Source organism: Panulirus ornatus, chromosome 46, assembly GCF_036320965.1.
Source record: "Panulirus ornatus isolate Po-2019 chromosome 46, ASM3632096v1, whole genome shotgun sequence".
NCBI classification, from domain to species: domain Eukaryota; kingdom Metazoa; phylum Arthropoda; class Malacostraca; order Decapoda; family Palinuridae; genus Panulirus; species Panulirus ornatus.
Genome location: NC_092269.1, coordinates 34759427 through 34777004, shown reverse-complemented (window position 1 = coordinate 34777004; position 17578 = coordinate 34759427). Strand labels below are relative to the sequence as shown.

At 36.2% G+C, this 17578-nt stretch overlaps 1 protein-coding gene across 50 annotated transcripts in view; it reads left to right on the top strand.

The window, feature by feature from the left end:
- The window catches only part of syd (JNK-interacting protein syd), a 232877-nt gene that overhangs the window by 108463 nt on the left and 106836 nt on the right, over positions 1-17578 (top strand). For all 50 annotated transcript variants that reach the window (XM_071689053.1, XM_071689020.1, XM_071689050.1 and 47 more), the window contains 2 exons: positions 4551-4698; positions 5168-5259. In XM_071689053.1, coding sequence (XP_071545154.1) covers positions 4551-4698; positions 5168-5259 — 240 coding nt within the window. The remainder of the gene's footprint in view (positions 1-4550; positions 4699-5167; positions 5260-17578) is intronic.

Here is a 17578-nt window from a genome sequence, read left to right as displayed (position 1 = left end):
CTCTCTCTGTCTCTCTCTCTCTGTCTCTCTCTCTCTGTCTGTCTCTCTCTCTCTCTCTCTCTCTCTCTCTCTCTCTCTCTCTCTCTCTCTCTCTCTCTCTCTCTCTCTCTCTCTCTCTCTCTCTCTCTCCCTCCCTCTCTCTCTCTCTCTCTCTCTCTCTCTCTCTCTCTCTCTCTCTCTCTCTCTCTCTCTTTCTCTCTCTCTCTCTCAACAGGTTCAGCATAGCAGTTGATAAAGTACAGGATGATTGTAGCAGACATCAGAACTGGGAGTTCTGTGCAAAGGGTAGAAATAGGAAGAACTTGTGTCATCCAGGTGCTAGGACAGAACATCTCTTAGATAAGTTTGGTGACATAGACTCAAACAATCCTGAGGATGTGATTTTTGTCGTTTAGATGGGGACGAACAATGCATTTAATGGGAGATTGGAAGAAATATTAGTGAAGTATAGGGAACTTATTAGCAAGTTTAAAGAAAGTTGTAAGAAGCTTATAATATCGGGATTGCTGCCAAGGTATGATGTCAATTCCTGTACCCTCAGTAGAATGCTGAGGATTTACAGAAGAATCAAAGTTCTCTGTAGGGAGGAGGATAATGTGTTTAGTGTAAACTTGTAGGACCATTTTAGTCATGATAGATCTTTGTATGTTAGGGATGTTCTTAACTGATATAGAATAGGGAAATCCACTTGGCAGAGTATTAGATGAGAACATTAGGCCTTTTTTTTTATTCTTTTATAAACTACTAAGGAAAAATGCAGCATGTAGTATTAAATGGTGAAGCTTCAGTTTGGTTAAAAGTAATGAATGATGTGCCATAGGGGTTGGGCCCAGACTCTGTTCTTTTCATAATATACATTGATAATCTAGAACTTGGTCTCCTATCTAAGACCTCCAAATTTGCTGTCGATACTAAACTAAGAGGTGGAGATGTAAACAGGCAGGACTGTGAAATGATTCAAAGAGATCTTAACTTACAAGGAATGTGGTCAGACAGATGGCAAATGAAGTTTAATGTAGACAAGTTTAAAGTTATGCACTTTGGAGACAAGAATATACATTTTGACTGCAAACCATTTGGAAACTCTTACTAAAGTAAATGAAGAAAAGAACCTTGGAGCTGTCGTTAGCAACTATCTGAAGTACGCTAAACAGTGTCAAGCAGCATGTAAAAAAGGAAACCAGATGTAAGGTTTCATAGCCAGGAACATAGATTACAAGACACTCGAAACAATTCTCACTCTTTATAATTCTCTAGTAAGAACACACCTTTTATAAGCAGTCCAGTTTTAGTCTCCAAAGTATAAACAAGCTGAGGAAGATTAGAGCCAGTACAAAGACGCATGACAGAATTGATCCCAACCCTTAGAAACCTGGCATGCAAAGAGAGGCTAAAATGTTTGGATCCCTTCTCCCTTAAAAGATGTAGACTTTGCAGTGATTTAATCAATGTTTAAAACTCTGAATGTAAATCACAAACATCTTTTTGAAATACAAGAAAATACGGTTAGCAGGACTAATGGGATAGAATTCAGAGCGAAAAGATGTAGTATAGATATGGGGAAAATAGCCTTCTTTTCCTGTGGGTGTGTTGAGCACTGGAATAAGACTGTGTCAGACATAATGAATGCTAAGAATATAGATACCTTCAAAAGTCATTTAGACAAATATTTTGTAAATTCAGATATATTCTGAGAAAAGTGCCAGAAATACACTGTATAAACAACAGCAGTAACAGGGACAGTAGAAGGCTAATGTATAGCAGCCTAAAAATTACTGAGTGGAATTCCGCTTTCTTTTCAAGTTAAACTCCTTTCTCTTTTCAGACAGTCCAGTCATGGACTAATCAGGCCTCCTGTTGTCTGTCTTTCTTGTGTAAACTCTCTCTCTTTCTCTCTCCTTTTATATTTCTTCTCTCAGCTTATTTTGTTTATGTATAAACTGAGACTTGTAAATAAAGGTAAGCATTAATATTGATTTTGAGTGATCCACTTGGTATTGTGTGTTGAGTTCAGGATGGAAAGAGCATACTCCAAAAAGGTAACTACAAACTGTGTATTTTTGCCATTGATGAGCTTTGTCAGTTGCTGAGAGTGAGTAGTTTTTGTAAAAAAGATATCCATATGTATGTTCTAAATGATTGAATGCGATATGGCATGTTGCTTTTTATCTTTTACTCCACTCATGTTTATATATTTTAATGAAAGCTAGTGAATGCTTAGTATGAGATCATGGGAGCTGACTTTTTTGTTGTTGAATTTTAATGAAAGCAAATAAAGGTTCAGTGTGAGAGGAAGGGAGCAGAAATAATAGTTCCTAAATTTTTTCATGGCAACTGAAGGTTCATTACAAGAGCAAGGAAGCTTGAATAATGTGGTATGATGAATTTTATACTAATGCATATGAAATGAGTTACTTACATACATACACATATACACATATACACATGTACATATTCATACTTGCTTGCCTTTATCCATTCCTGGCACTACCGTGCCCCACAGGAAATGGCATCTCTACCTCTTGCTTCGGCGAGGTAGTGCCAGAAAAACACTTTATCTCACCAAACTTTATCTTTTGGTGCAGGTTGGCTCTCAGAACCTCTTGCTCCTTATGTAAAACTGTTTTATGTTTACTTCCTACCAAATTACCATTGATATCTTAAGATTTTCTTTCATCATTTTGTGAGATTTTCCTTCATGCTTCTACTAAGAACTTCAAGTGCTTTGTTTTTGATAGTGTTCCCAAATATTTGAATTTTCTACTCAGAATTTTTTAAACCACACCACACATTTTACCCTCCTTTCATTACTATTTTATGGAAGATTACATTTTTCTTTTCAAATTCTCCATTTCTCTTCAACAATCTAACGTAAATTTTCATTTTACGGTATTGGTCCTCTTTCAGTAACCTGTGAACACATTTAGTACGCTATCTCCTTACACCATCAGCTTAATCCTTTGCTGTTTCATTGATACTACTAAGCTTCTTTTGTTTGAGATTCCTTGGAAAATCTCATTTCATTTCTCAACTTATCTTTTATCCTTCTTGTTTTTTCCATTACATTTTTACCTTACCATTAAAACCAAAGGCTACCTTAATCATTTTTATTCACTGATAAGACAATCCCACTAAACTCTCAGCTAGCATATCATGCACGCTACATGTTATACAGTCTTATGAAAAACTCATCATTTTGCTTGTTTGTTCTATTCTTGCTGTACCCATACCACATGTATTTATGGATAAGCCTTGTTTATAAATATATATTTGAAACAGTGATAAGTACATTTCACAAACTGTATCACCCCTTTTTATTTTCACCCTGGATCCCATACTTACCAATTATTTCTTCTTCAGTTCTCTCCTCCCACCACATTTTTCTACCTGTTATTCTAGTTTTCTCAAGAAAATGTCTTTAATCTCCTCTTCCCAATTAGATCTCTATGCATATATTACCATTAAAGTCATTCAACCTCCAACACACATGATTTTCACAGCAAATATTCATGGGCTAAAACAGTGGAAAATAAACTTAATCAGAAACTGATGTGTTTGATCAGTAGGGGGACCTAACAAAGATCTGTGATCTGTGCTTTCATGCTAGCAGTTGAATTTGAGCTAATCCATGGTAGCGTGGTAGGATTTAGGAGACATTGAGTGGCACTTGCTCTATAGCAGTGAGGAGTTTAGTGATCCAAATGATAATTTGTTTGATGATAAAATCGGTTTCATGTTGATAGAAATTTTTTTTTTTTCGAAGGACTATATGACAGTCAGTGTAGTGCTTAGCGTTATCACGGCAGTAAGCTCTAACAGAAGTTTGTATTTCTCTAGAGGTAAGATGAGGCTTGCTTACTCTTTTCTTTTTTTTCTGCTTATGGTCTTTTTTTTTCACAAGAATTTTTTTCCTCTCAACTTGAAAAACACAACACCTAAAGTGACCCCTTGTGTAAACATAGATACCATGTAACAAACCTGATCTCACAGGCTTCACTCCATTCCATTTGAAATTTCCTGTACCTCTCACCCTTGTTGGCAAGCACCAAACATACTTAACTTATCTAAAAATTTACAACTTCATGATCTTACATGTATTCTTTTGTTTCCCAAAATTTTATTCATGCATACGAACATGCATCTTTTGTTAGAAACATATGCAAATATGCTGTTTTCATCAGAAACCACATATAACTTTTTTAAGAATCAGTATGTTGCAGGGCTCATTAGCTTTAACTGCCAAGGAGAAAAACAGCTCCCTAAGATAGGTTTATTATTACTGCTACCCTAACAATGAAAGTGAAAATTTGTGTATAAAAGGAAAGATTATGACAGAATCTGGTGAGAAACAGGTTGAGAAAACTAGGGAAAGATTGTATCACAAAATTGAAGAAGAATTGTATTGTGATATATTATGAAATGCTTTTGTTGGCAGTTATGTTTGAATAGCTGGGAAGTTAGAATTGGAATTCATTGGCCCAGTATAGATTAAAGGAAATATCAGATGATACTAATCACTGTCAATATTTTCATAACTTGAAAATTTTCAGAAGGGGGTTGGGTGGATGGATTCACTCCAGAGTCAGAGATGATGTCCTCTCCAGAAATAGAAGATCTAGAAGACATAACTATGGACACAAGCATTGGTCCAGAAGGCAAACCACCAGGCAGAATTAAGCCAACCACTACAAAACATAAGTAAGTTTATGCCATAAAGTTTTTATTTATTTATTTTATTCTCATTTACTCCAGGACCAGTACCTGTGAAGAGTCCTGGTGTTACTCAGGACCTCTTTCTAAAGGCTTCTGGGAGCAGTGAAATGTAAACTACTTTAAAATGAATATTTCTTTGACAAGACAGTACTCTCAGAAGATATGGCCTTACCTTAGGTGACTTTTCCCTTGCAATGTACCCTCTTGAAGGCAGAGCCCAGTAACACTTCATCAGGTCTGGGACCACTGAAGAATGTGTGAAAAGAATGTTATCTGGGAGGGCAAAAATGGGTATGTTTGAAGGAATAGTAATCCTAACACTACCTTAATCTTTCTCATTCCCCTTTATTTCCTTCATGCCCTACATAACTATTTTTCTTCTTCAAAACTTTTCATATACTTGTGTGATTGCTCTTTAGATAAAATTTTGAATATTGGTATTTAATACTTTCAGAGAGGAGCGAACAGTGAACACACTTTACCAAGAACTACAATTCCAGGAGCCTGATGCCTTGGCTGAGATGGATGAAGGAGCAGACATCACAGGTATTTCTCTCATTATTTTGATCTTTGATAGTACCACTCTATGTAAAGAGAATTCTTCTTCTGAAAAAGAATCATTGATGCTATGTAATGTCAGTGCTCACTTGAATTAGTTAAATAGAGATACATTACCATTCTTTGCACTTCACTGTCATTATCATCCATGCAAGTGGAATCAGCTTATGTCCTGAATGCTGCCTAACCACTGGAAATCTCCTGTTCACAGTCTTGCTAGGTGAATTTTATTCCATAAATATGGTCTTTTATTATGGAACCTTTATACTTATAATGAAGATCATTCTTATAATGTTAAAAAGAATTTTGGCAGTAGTGAATTTGATTGAAGAGGCATGTTTTAATGGAAATTTGTAAAATCTGAAAATTTCCAGCTGGAGTTTATTGATATGTAATGGTTCAGAGAAGTTCCCAAATCTGAACCAGTCTTTCTTGACAATAGCTAAACATATATCTTGTGAGTAGTAGGTATGAGGTTTACACTTAATTGTTATGTATGGCTTAGCTTGTTTCATTAGTGTGTAATTCTGGCTTAGCTTGTTTCATTAGTGTAGCTTAGCTTTGATTGGTGTCTGCAAATGAAGAGATATCAGAAATGATAAAATTTTATAAGGTGATGCATTCATACACCTTTATATATTTAAGGTATGGACTCCTACCTAGATATATTTGCAGATGATGCAATTGTTATGAGGAAGGTGAAAAGTGTGAAAGATTGCATCACCTTACAAGGGGACCTTGACAGACTCCAAAGTTGATCTGATGATATATGAAGTTCAGCCCAAGTAAATGTAAAGGAATGAGGATGGGTTAATGTGAATGATGACCTCAATATGATTAACATCTAGTAGGAAACAAGATGCAAAAATTTGTATATGAGAAAGACTTGGGAATTGACAGTGTCCCTAGCCTGTCACCTGCATCCCACTTTACGGGAATAGTTAAGGAGACTACCTCTCTGCTAGCAAATGTTAGAATAACATTCAGTCTCATAGATAAAGAATTATTCAACAAGCTGTTCATATCATACATAAGATTTGGTCATTCCTCCAGAAGATGCATATAGCAAATAGAGAAGGTTCAGACAAGGGCAACAAGGATGATTTATAAGAGATGAATTACAGGGAAATGCCTGAAGGCCTTAGATATTCCCACCTTTGGAAGAGAGAAGGTTGAGGATTAACCTGATCACAACCTTTTAAGTTTTTAAAACAGGTTAATAATGTGGACAGTGAACACTTTGAGAGGTGTAGGGATGAAGAAACCTGAAGACATTATTTAGTGCAGTAAAAGAAAGTTTTTATAAAAGAGGAAAAGAAGTACTTTTATAGTACAAGAGTGGTTTTAGATATTTTAGCCTAAATTCTTTCAATAAAATGGTCTGTGTATGTGGAGATGTCAAGGAATCCTGTATGAGATCTGTGCCAACAAGTTATGTAATGATTTTTAAAGTTGTGTCACTCTTACATGGTTTTATAGATTGCTGATGAAAAGTCTCAGTAATCACATCTTTTTTCATACTTTTTCGCTATTACCTGTATCAGTGATGTAGTGACAGTATCATTGAAGAACTGCCTTATTTGCTCACATTCATTCTTTAATTGTCATCTGTAGTGCACCAAACCCAGAGCCCCTTGTCCACATCCAGGTCTTGCAGACCTTTCCATGACTACTTTCCCATGACTACCTCATATATCTGCTCAGCCCATTGACAGCTCATTGCCACCTGCATACTGTATCATTCCAATTCCATTTCACTATCCTGTGCACACCTCGCATCCTCATGCATATTTCATTCATGATATCTTGAGCATTTTTCACGCCATCCTTCTACCTCCTCCTTAATTTCTTTTTTTTCCCTTCTTTGTTCCACTTCTGCCCTGTATAATCTCGTGTCATTTTCTCCATATATTCAGCAAACCTTCAAGTCCCTCATACATACCCCTTGTAGTATTGCTCCTCTCTCTTACCCTATCATTTCTTATTCAATCAGCCCTCCTCACAATGCATATTGTTCTCAAACATTTCATATCCAACTCATCCACTTTGCTCTGTTCTTTTTTTTTTCTTTTATCTAGCGCCCATGCCTCGTATCTACAACACTGGTGGGACCACTGTACCATCAGATATACCTGTCTTTTCCCTCACAGATAGTGACCTCCCTTTCCACATGCTCCCGAGTGTGCTGTAGACCTTAGCCATGTCCTCCACTTTATATGACACAATTCTGCTTCTATATTTAAAATTTGCTGCCATGTACACTCTCAGGTATGTAAAACATTCATACACCAGATTGTTTTTCCCCAGTCTGTTGCTCAGTGCATGCCATCACTCCATAATCTCAACCTTCCTATACAACTTATCTGGTATACTCAAAACTTTATACCTTTGTAATTTTAACATGCACTTTTCTTTCATTTTTCCTTTTACAGTAGCACTCTACAGACATTTCTCCAGTCCTCAGGTACCACCATGAGCCATACAGACATTGAAAATCCTGATTGACCACTCAACAGCACAGTAGCCCCCTTTCTTAAGAAATTCATCCATAATCCTATCCTCTCTTTGGCTGCTTTGTTGAACTTCATCTTTCATCTCCTTTCTTTTCACCAAATCGCTTGCCATAACTCTCATCTTGCATACCTCCACATCTAGAACATCACATCTGCCACACTGTCATCAGACACACTTAACTGTCCTTCAAAATACTCACTCTATTTTTTTTTTACCCCTTCTTTGCCTGTTACCACTTCCCCTTTTGCTCCCATTGCTGATGCTTCCTAAAGTTTGCTGATATTCACCCACCCCAACTCTCATTTGCCCCATGCACCTTCCTCTTGACCTCCAGTTGCTGTGTCCTGCACATTGCTTTTCCTGATAAGTCTGTAGCAAATGCTTCAACTGTTAAAGTCTTAATTTTTGTTCCTTAGTCCTCTCTAATTACATTGTGGATGCTTCTAGAATTAGTTATCCTCCCAATAACCAATGCTTTCTCATGCTGGGTCTCTTGAGGACTTTCTAAACTTCAGGTGGGCAAGTCGTATGGCCCAGATGGCATACCTTAATTAAGTCCAAAGGGAGTGTGCATATAAGCAAGCTCTGATTCTTGCTAACCTGTTTTGTCTCCATTTAATATCCAGTATTTTCTTCTAGCTGGAAGAATGCCTTGGTGCAGCCCATCCCTTAGAAGGGAGATTTTTGTAACCCTTCCAACAATGATCCCACTGCTCTCACTTCTGTCTCCAAAGTCGTTGAAACTCTACATAACTCACTCTTTCTCAAGCACTTGTACTCAAAAACCCATTTCCTTCTTTTTCATCATCAGTATGGCTTTTGTGGTTCAAAGTTTAATGGTTACCTTCTCTGCTATTTGACTCACCTCTGATCCTTGTATCTCAGGGATTTTGGTGAGTCCTATATAGACTGAAATTGGACAGACTTAAGTTGCCTTAGCACAAAATCCGATGTGAATCACTGTCCCATGGAAAAGAAATCTATAACAGTAAGACTCAGAAGTTTAGATCCTTCAGTATGAAAGCAAAAGTCTGAAAGAAGGTTTGACTTCTACGGGATCAAGGTTGCACTGCAGCCCAGACCAATTGAAAACCAAGTTTGCTTCTGCTAGGTGTACAATATAAGCCCAAATTTCTGTGTAAAGCAGAAGACAAGCTTCCTTTGGAACTTAAGCAAAGATCGTAACTACTTGGCCAACAACAAGTACTAAAGTTTTGCTCACAGTAGACAATTTAATTTACATTTTGAAATCCAATTTGATACAGTTAAACCAAGGGTCTCTTGCATATGGTCAACAATGTGCATTAGCATTTTGTGAATGAATTCAATCAAGGCTCTTCAAAAAAAATATTCAGAGACAACTCAACAAAAGATATGTTGCTGATACAGATATATTTAGCAGTGCAATTGAAGGTTTTGGGTGATTTATACATCCAAAGTTCTTCAAAGAGTTCTAGAAGAAACAATCCCATGAGGGACTGTTAGGATTTCCCTCGGTTAGACACCCTCCAACTTAGTTCACCAGTCTACTTCTGCATGAGGCCACACTGCAAGTGAAAAGTCACCTTCAGCAAGGTTTTATCATTGTCGGTGGATGAAAAGGAGTACAGATTTGTCTAGGAAGTTCTCTATCCAAAGGAGTGTGTTATATCCCTGCTACTGATTGTACTGCAGCCTTGAAGCTGCAGGAATCCCATAAAAAGGGTTCTGTGGTTTTGAAATTAAAGAAAAAGTGGTAGGGGCATAGGAAGCTTATTAGCAATAGCTAAAGTTCTCTGAATTATAGACACTCAAAGACCCATTGAAGATCTGTGAAGGAACATCCCCATGAGGTACTACAAGGATTCCTTTTTGGGTAGAAACTACCTGACTAGGTTTCCTAAGAGTATCAGTGTTATACGTATTGAGGTCTGGGGACCATAGGTCTAAGGGTATTTCTTCACCTCTCCTACCAGTGACACAGGGTTGAGATGATCTCAACTATGAGTTAAGTGGACATCGCAGATATTGGCAATTAAGACATCAAAGAGAGCAAGGAATCGACTGATAGACCATTATGGGGAAAAATGTGTGACTGGTTAAACTAGTGTTTCAGCACTATGATGCCATTTGATATTATTCAGGACATGGATCATCTAGGAACTACAAAAAAAATTTCATTTTTCCGGTGGGAAAAAATGCAAAAAACATTCACAAATGGAGAGGCTTACCTTGCAGCCAGAGCAAATGATTAAAGTTACTCTTGAGTAGGAAGAATCTTTAGAGTTTGTCTCATGCTCTTCCAGATTAGCAAACAATAAAGGCATCAGTTTAAAAACAAACATAAAAAAACAAGAAAAGCATCATGGACTGCTGCACCAGAATATTGAACTCATGATCTGGCTTGCCGAACTAAGGAGGTGCATTGACATATGTTATGGAGCTTAAAAGCATGAAAGTTTGTGCTCTAGAACATAGGCAGAAGAAAAGATTTACAGATTCAGCATCACTGAAGTCCAGGACCATAGTTCATGAAGTCAGCAGGTCTGCGTAATGGAAATTGGAACTAGTGAATGATGAATTACGCTATCATCTTATCACAATTTGTTAATGTGCCATGATGTTAGACTTGATCCTGTTGCAGTGTGGTTTTTGGGTCTCCAGACCCCCTTTAAGCAAATTTTTGGTTACAAAGTCACTGGAACAATAAGGTGGATGAAAGTATGCTCCAGTTATATAGCTATCTAGAATGTGTGCTGGATGAAAAGTTGGTGATAAAAATCTTAGGAAGTAAAAAATGCTGTTTAGCAAGGTAGGAGATGAGATGTTAATGTTGAAGGGTTCATTGACCAAGTTGGTAAAGCACAAGGATATACCACTAGAATGTAACAAAATGAGAACCATTAACCATGCATTTAGATTCATTGTTGGTGAAACTGGAGAAGTAGGTCTGAGATAAATCAGCATAAAGTGAAAATTAAATCTGTGGTGCAAGAGCACCCTGATACAATTTGCTTACTGCGCAGAGTTATGTATTGTTTTAATTTTTATTATGGTTTTGTTATATACAGTTAACTATCATGCTCACTTACCCTTTCACTTTGTTTTATATGCCTTACTACCATACTGTATTTAGTATTTGTCTTAGGTGTATCGATTACTTCATGTTTGTTAGGAGCTGATGTTGGAAGTAGGAGTTTAGAGAATAATTATACCAAACCACTAAATGGATTGCAATAAACATATAGCCAAAAGAGTAACCAAAAATGCAAGAAATAGAGTTTTCCTCTTGGTTGTACTTCCGTGGATAATGAAGGCCAACCAGTCTAATTATAGTCATATGATTTCAAAACTAAGAATTGTTTCTAATGGATTTTGTCACAAATCCATCATATTCAAGGTAAGAAATGTAAATGATATTAGACATTCTTTAAGTGAAGCCAGTATTTCTACACTAATAAGTCTTTGATATTTTTGAGATATAGTTTACAGAACATAAGAGCTCATAGACTCTTTATCTTTTTGTCACAGGTAGGAAGATTCTTGATGTCATTATTGCATGCAAAGATGATATGAGGCATTTATGGTGATGTTTTGCCATTTTATTTTTAGTAACTGCTGATGGTGCATTTTCATCTTTGGAACAAATTTATGGAGATTTAACAATACTATATAGAATTGATTTGATATGATTAATGATGACTTAATCTAGAGATTTTCAAAATTTACCTGCTTTGGAGATGTGATTGCATTTAAGATTCTCTGTAATGCTAAATACTGTTACTGACTTAATGTAATATCAAAAGTTTTTCTGATTGGGAGAAAACCATGATAGGGTTTGTCGATGAATCAGTACATCAGTTTATTTCATTTTCATGCACATACATGTATTCATATAGTTGACTTAGATTTTATGCAATTTTGTCGTATAAAAAGGATTGACAAGTTGGTGTGAATATTTATCGGTAATTATTTATGCCTACATTACTTTTTTTACTTGTTGCTGAACTCCACCTGCTTGTGGTCACACTGTGAGTGAGATGTTAGCTTTGGCAAGGCAGTATCATTGCCAGTGGATAGAATGGAGTAAAGTTGTATGAGGGACTGTTTCACTATAAAGAAGTCACTTTTCATACTCCTGAGTAGAATGCAACTTTGAAGCTGTAAGAGCCCCAGAAAAGGGGTTCTTGGTTTTATAAGTGATGAATTCTATGCAGAATAGTTTTGGGGGGATGTGATTCATGGGTCTTGCATGCAAAATAACAAAAAAAAGAGGGTAGATGTGGTAGTAAAATGATACATGAAAACAGTATGTGGTGTAAAGAGGGTTAATCATGAGAGAAATGCAAGCAAAATAACAAAAAGAGGATGGATGTTCTGGAAAAATAATGCATGAAAACAGAATGTGGTGTAGGGAGGGTTAATCATATGAGAAATGATTATGTAAGAGAAAGGTTTGATAATAAGTGGATATAACTGTGATAGCTGCTCTGGGATGCCGAATTGGTTCAGACATATAAAGAGAATGAATGAAGGTAGACTGACTGAGAGGATTGAAGGAGGCTTAATCTCATCAGAGGTTTAAGTATCAGAGCAAGAACATGTGAGAAGCATGCATGGGATAGAATGATTTTACATGGATGTTGTATATAGGGAGCAGCATGCTGTTGACTGGTTGAACCTGGGTATATGAAGAAGTCGAGGTAAATCTTGGAATAGTTTATGGGACTTAGCTTCAGAGAATGGACTTTGGTTTTGATGCATTATACAAGACATCTGTAGGGTAGATGTAAAAAAACAAAGCCATTGATCATCAGTTCTCAGCGTTAAGGAAGGACAAGCAGTTATTTGTAAAATAGAAAGATGTGTATGTACAGCCACCCCCACTATGATCATATCTTACAGAATGACATTTCACACTTGCAACAGTTTAGAAATATGGAACAGTTTCATTTAACTTCCTATAACTCCTCATATTTACAGCTGGTTTGAAAAGATAATGCTGATGGAGGCAGAGAAATACTTGAGAGAAAAGTGCAGAAACATCCCCTACTACACTCCACTTTTTAACCAGGTGTTCATGTACTTATACATGACTCTCGCTCTCATTAATGAAATAAATTCCTACCATTAATGTGCACTCATGTTCTCTAGAGGGCTTGCAGATCTTTCATGTAGTTATAGTGAGCTTTATATAGAAAGGAAGCTTGGCACACAGCTAGAATTGGATATCTTTTCAGAAGGCCAAGGCAGACTTATCAACCTTTCCTTGAAATAGTCACTGAATCCGGTTATTCAAGGGAGTGACGTAGAAAACCTTAGTGCCCCTCCCTCATCCACTTAGTAATCTTCATTCCCCTTTCTCACTTCACCACCACTTCAGTCCCATATCTCCAAATTTTCTAGTAAGTTTCCATTACATGTCAGAAATGTAGTTTTGACAGTTGTACAGTTGTGAGTCCTGCTCCTTGAATGCAAAGGAACAGAAGAATATGGATGTGTTAGAAGTGAAATACCTGAGGATGACAGTATTTAGTCTGAGACAAGGTGATCATGTAAGGAATGATAATGAATAAGTACAATACATTTGAGAGAGCTGACAAAGGTGTGCTGAATTGGTTCAGATATGTAGAAGAGATGAGCAAAGGAGGATAGACTGTGGGGATCTACCTGTCAGAAGTGGAGGGTAGGGGATCCTTATGGTAAGGTTCTGCCAAAAGGCAGGAATAGTGCATAGTTTTCACCATACATCTTGATGAATTAGGGTGTTTCTCTCTGCTTCCATGCTCATTACCTTGTCAATCCTTGTTTCACCAGGATATAACTTCAGCCATAAATCAATTTACTTTTAAATGTTTCTTTAATTTTTCGATGCATGTCTTATTTCCCAGGTATTGGGTTGGATATTCATGCAGTTTTCTTGCATGGCTCTTTTTTAATTTTGTTTAATGTCCCTTTGGTACACCCCCTGATAAGCTTGCACACTTAGTTCTGTAACTCTGCTCCTTCCTTGTTAAGAGGCTTTTAGTCTTATAGTATTGTCCTTAATCATTTCAGTTTGTTGCCATACATAGATTATGAAAAATCCTTTTCCTCTTTCTAGGCTGTAATGCCCAAGTTCATTCACTCTTTCATACATTTCTTGCCCTTGAATTGCTTGTGAAGTATTTCTGAATTTCATCAAATTTGTTCTTGTTTGGTTGGTGGTCATGTCACAGCATTATTCAGTTTTGATTTGTGTGTATACACTAAGCACTTTCTTTAGTAGTTTTCTGCCTCTTGATGTGAGAGTTCTCATTACTGTACTACTCATTACTTTGATTGATGGTGCTGTCTTCTCAATGTACTCTGTGAATACTGGTTTTTTGTTTATGATGATATGTTGATCTTTGATTTTTATTTCAAAATTTGCTTTCCCTGCTGGGCCTTTTTAGTCTCATCAGTGTATCAGTAATTGTTCCATGACTTATTTACTCAAATTCATCTTGGTTAGATAGTTTGGACATATGGAGAGCATGAGTGAGGGTATGCATATTGGAAGTGAACGGATTAAGGAAGAGATGGAAGGATGGAGTGAAAGATGCTTTGAGAAGTGGGGGCCTGAGCATACAGGAGGATGTGAGGAATGCATGAGATAGATTGAATTAGAGTGATGTGGCACACTGGAGGTAACATGCCGTCATTGACCTGAACCACGGCATGTTAAGCATCCAGGGGAGACCATGGAAAGGTCTCTGGGGGCCTGGTTGTGGATAGGATGTTTAGGGCATTATGACTGACAGCTTGAGAGTGGATGTGAGCAAATCAGGCTGTTCTTTGTTCTTGATGCTACCTTGCTAATTTGAGAAATAGTGAACAAGTATAGAAATAAGGATAATATAGTAATAATAATAATAATAATAATAATAATGATAATAATGATAATAATAATGATAATAATAATAATAATAATAATAATAATAATAATAATGATAATAATAATGATGATAATAATAATAGTAATGATAGTGATATAGCGAACAAGTATGAAAAAAAGAATGATTTAGTGATAATGGTAATAATGATAATGATAATAGTAAAGATACTGATGATGATGATGATAAGGGATGATAGAGATAATGATGATAATAATAGTATTTATAATAATGATAATAATTATGATAATAATAATAATAATAATAATAATAATAATAATAATAATGATAATGATGATAATAATAATAATAGAAACTGCAAACATTCATCATCTGCACAATGGCACTCAAGTACATCCAGTAGAATCATGTTTCAAAATGCTTGGCACTACATTCTCTGCAACAGCACCTAATCATTTCCACCCAAATCACTTTAGTACAGCACCAGCCTTAGAGAAGGAATAAAGGTTTCATCTCTACATAACCCCTTCCCCCAATAAATATTTGATATGCAGAACAACTGCCCTCCTCCTCCCTTCAACCCAGTCCTAAGCTCTGCTCCATCAGACATACAGTCATTTTAAACTGCACTCTCCAGACCCCATAGGTTACACCACCTTTACTCTAACTTCACAGACATCAGTTTAGTGTCTCAAAGTTTCTTGTGTCCAAGTTGCAACTTTTACTCTCTGGCTTCCTGAGCACTGCAGGACCCCCATAGCAGGGGTCCTAGGGCAGAAAGTTTATTCATTCTTTATGAATTAAGTCTGGAAGCAAAGCTGGTCTGCTCACACACTAAGTAGTCAGTATGAATTATAAATGAATGTCAACAAACGTTGCACCTTGTAGCAAAAATTGAAATTCTGAAATGCTCTTTGATTGAATGGTAGAAGTATTCAAAGTTATTTGATTAGATATGATCATGTTGGCACTTTGAGCACTTCGGAATTGGTTAGATAAGCTAGAGAAAGTTTAAACTAACTGCTTGAAGTCTTTTGAGTTTGTACTAACTTATTCATTAATGTAACCTGTTTGTCATTCATTATGGTCATCAGTAATATTGCAGAAAATTATATGGTTTAATTCTAAAATCACATTATAAACTGGAAAATTTGTCTGCAGCTAATCCCATTTTATTGGAAAGAAACCTTAGCCTTTATTGTAGCTCATATAAGCTCTAACACTGATAATCTAACTAGCTGGGAGAGGGCACTATTAGACACTAAGTACTTGTAGCAAGCAGAAGACATATTTACGTACCAGCAAGCAAACTCTCCACAAGTCTTCAGCCAGCCAGAGTCTACTGTCAGTTACTAGCTTTAGCACTTTCCTGTTGTGCTAGCAGCCCTACCTTACCATTGTTTCCATTCATCACACTTCACCCAATATGGAGTTTAAGATGATTAAGAAAGTTAGGCATGAGTGGGAGGCATACCCTAGGCCTTTCAGGTTATGATGTTTCTGAACTCAGAACTCGTTACATGAAAACTGTTAAGTGCTAGGGCTGATGCCAGCAGGACTTATTCCATGTAATGGAATCTTGAAGAGAAGGATTTGGCTTTCCACTCATAAATAGTGAGAGTTTTCTTATTCCATAGATTTATGCTATATGATGATGAAAACATGCTACTGTGCTGTCTATATTTAACACTTATTTTTAAATCAAACTTATAGTTTGTGTTGATTAGAGAAGAAAATTTTTTAAGATAAATCTCAAGACAGAAAGACCTGAGAAATAGGAATTACCATCTGTGGAACTAATGCTGAATGTGAACCACAAGAAAATTCAGATACAAATGGTTTATAAAACTGATACATCTGTAATTAGAAGAGATCTGAATTAGTAATTTGTATATTACAAAGTCTGGATTGCTTTAAAAACAGGATTCAGAAAGAGCTAGAAAATACTGTGGTTCTCTTCGATGTAGCTATTGTTACTGCTCACTTGTTGCTTTCACATTTTGGAAGAAAGCAGTATCACCCAAATAATAAGGACAAAAGTTGATATCATACTTAAGATTTCTAACTTGAAAATCAGTACATGGAAGATTCTGTAATGGTTAACCTTCTTTCACTATTTATGATTACCACATAAGTTGACTGAGTATTTAATGCAAGGCATTATTAGATACTGAACAGCACAAATAAACAGTTGTCAGCTGATATGAATAAAAGTTATTTATCATCAATACAAGGCATTAATATACTTCCAGTTGGAAATGCCTATTCATGTTATCTTTTGATGTCACAAGACAGTGATTGAAATTCTGTTATTAAAGGCAGATATTTTGCTGTAGGAAGACTAAAGAATTACTATGCTTGATTGAAAATGTAGTAAGATTATTGTAAGGGAAATTAAGCTGATGGTTTCATCTCGGTATGAAAAAGCTAGAATTTTTAATGCCTCATCTTCTGTCATTTATAGGATTATGAAATCATTTGATGTCTGTTTTTCACAGGATCTTAGATATAGGGAAGGAAAGCTTTCATATTTTATTATAATTGAATGTAGGATGAGCTATAAGGAGACCTTGAAACATTTGATTTGTTTATAGGCTTGTCTAGTTTTAACAGCTGGACTATTGTGTGGAAATCCTGATTTTTCTGCAGATTAATGTATAACCATTCTTTACATCTATTTTGTGGCCTCTATCATCTTAACCTTTAGAGGCAAGTTGGTTGAACTAGTTAGATTGAATTAAATTAATTTGAAAATAAAGAGTAGAATCCTACAGATGATTGTATCAAAACTAAAGAACACCAAGGCCCAGGAACTTCCAACCTTACCCTCAGGGCATTACCCAGAATCCCAGGCTTTTACTGTTGAATTCTTAACATAATATTATTTTTGTTCAGAAACTTATGGGAAGTACCTGCTTTGAAGTCTGTGAGAGATATTT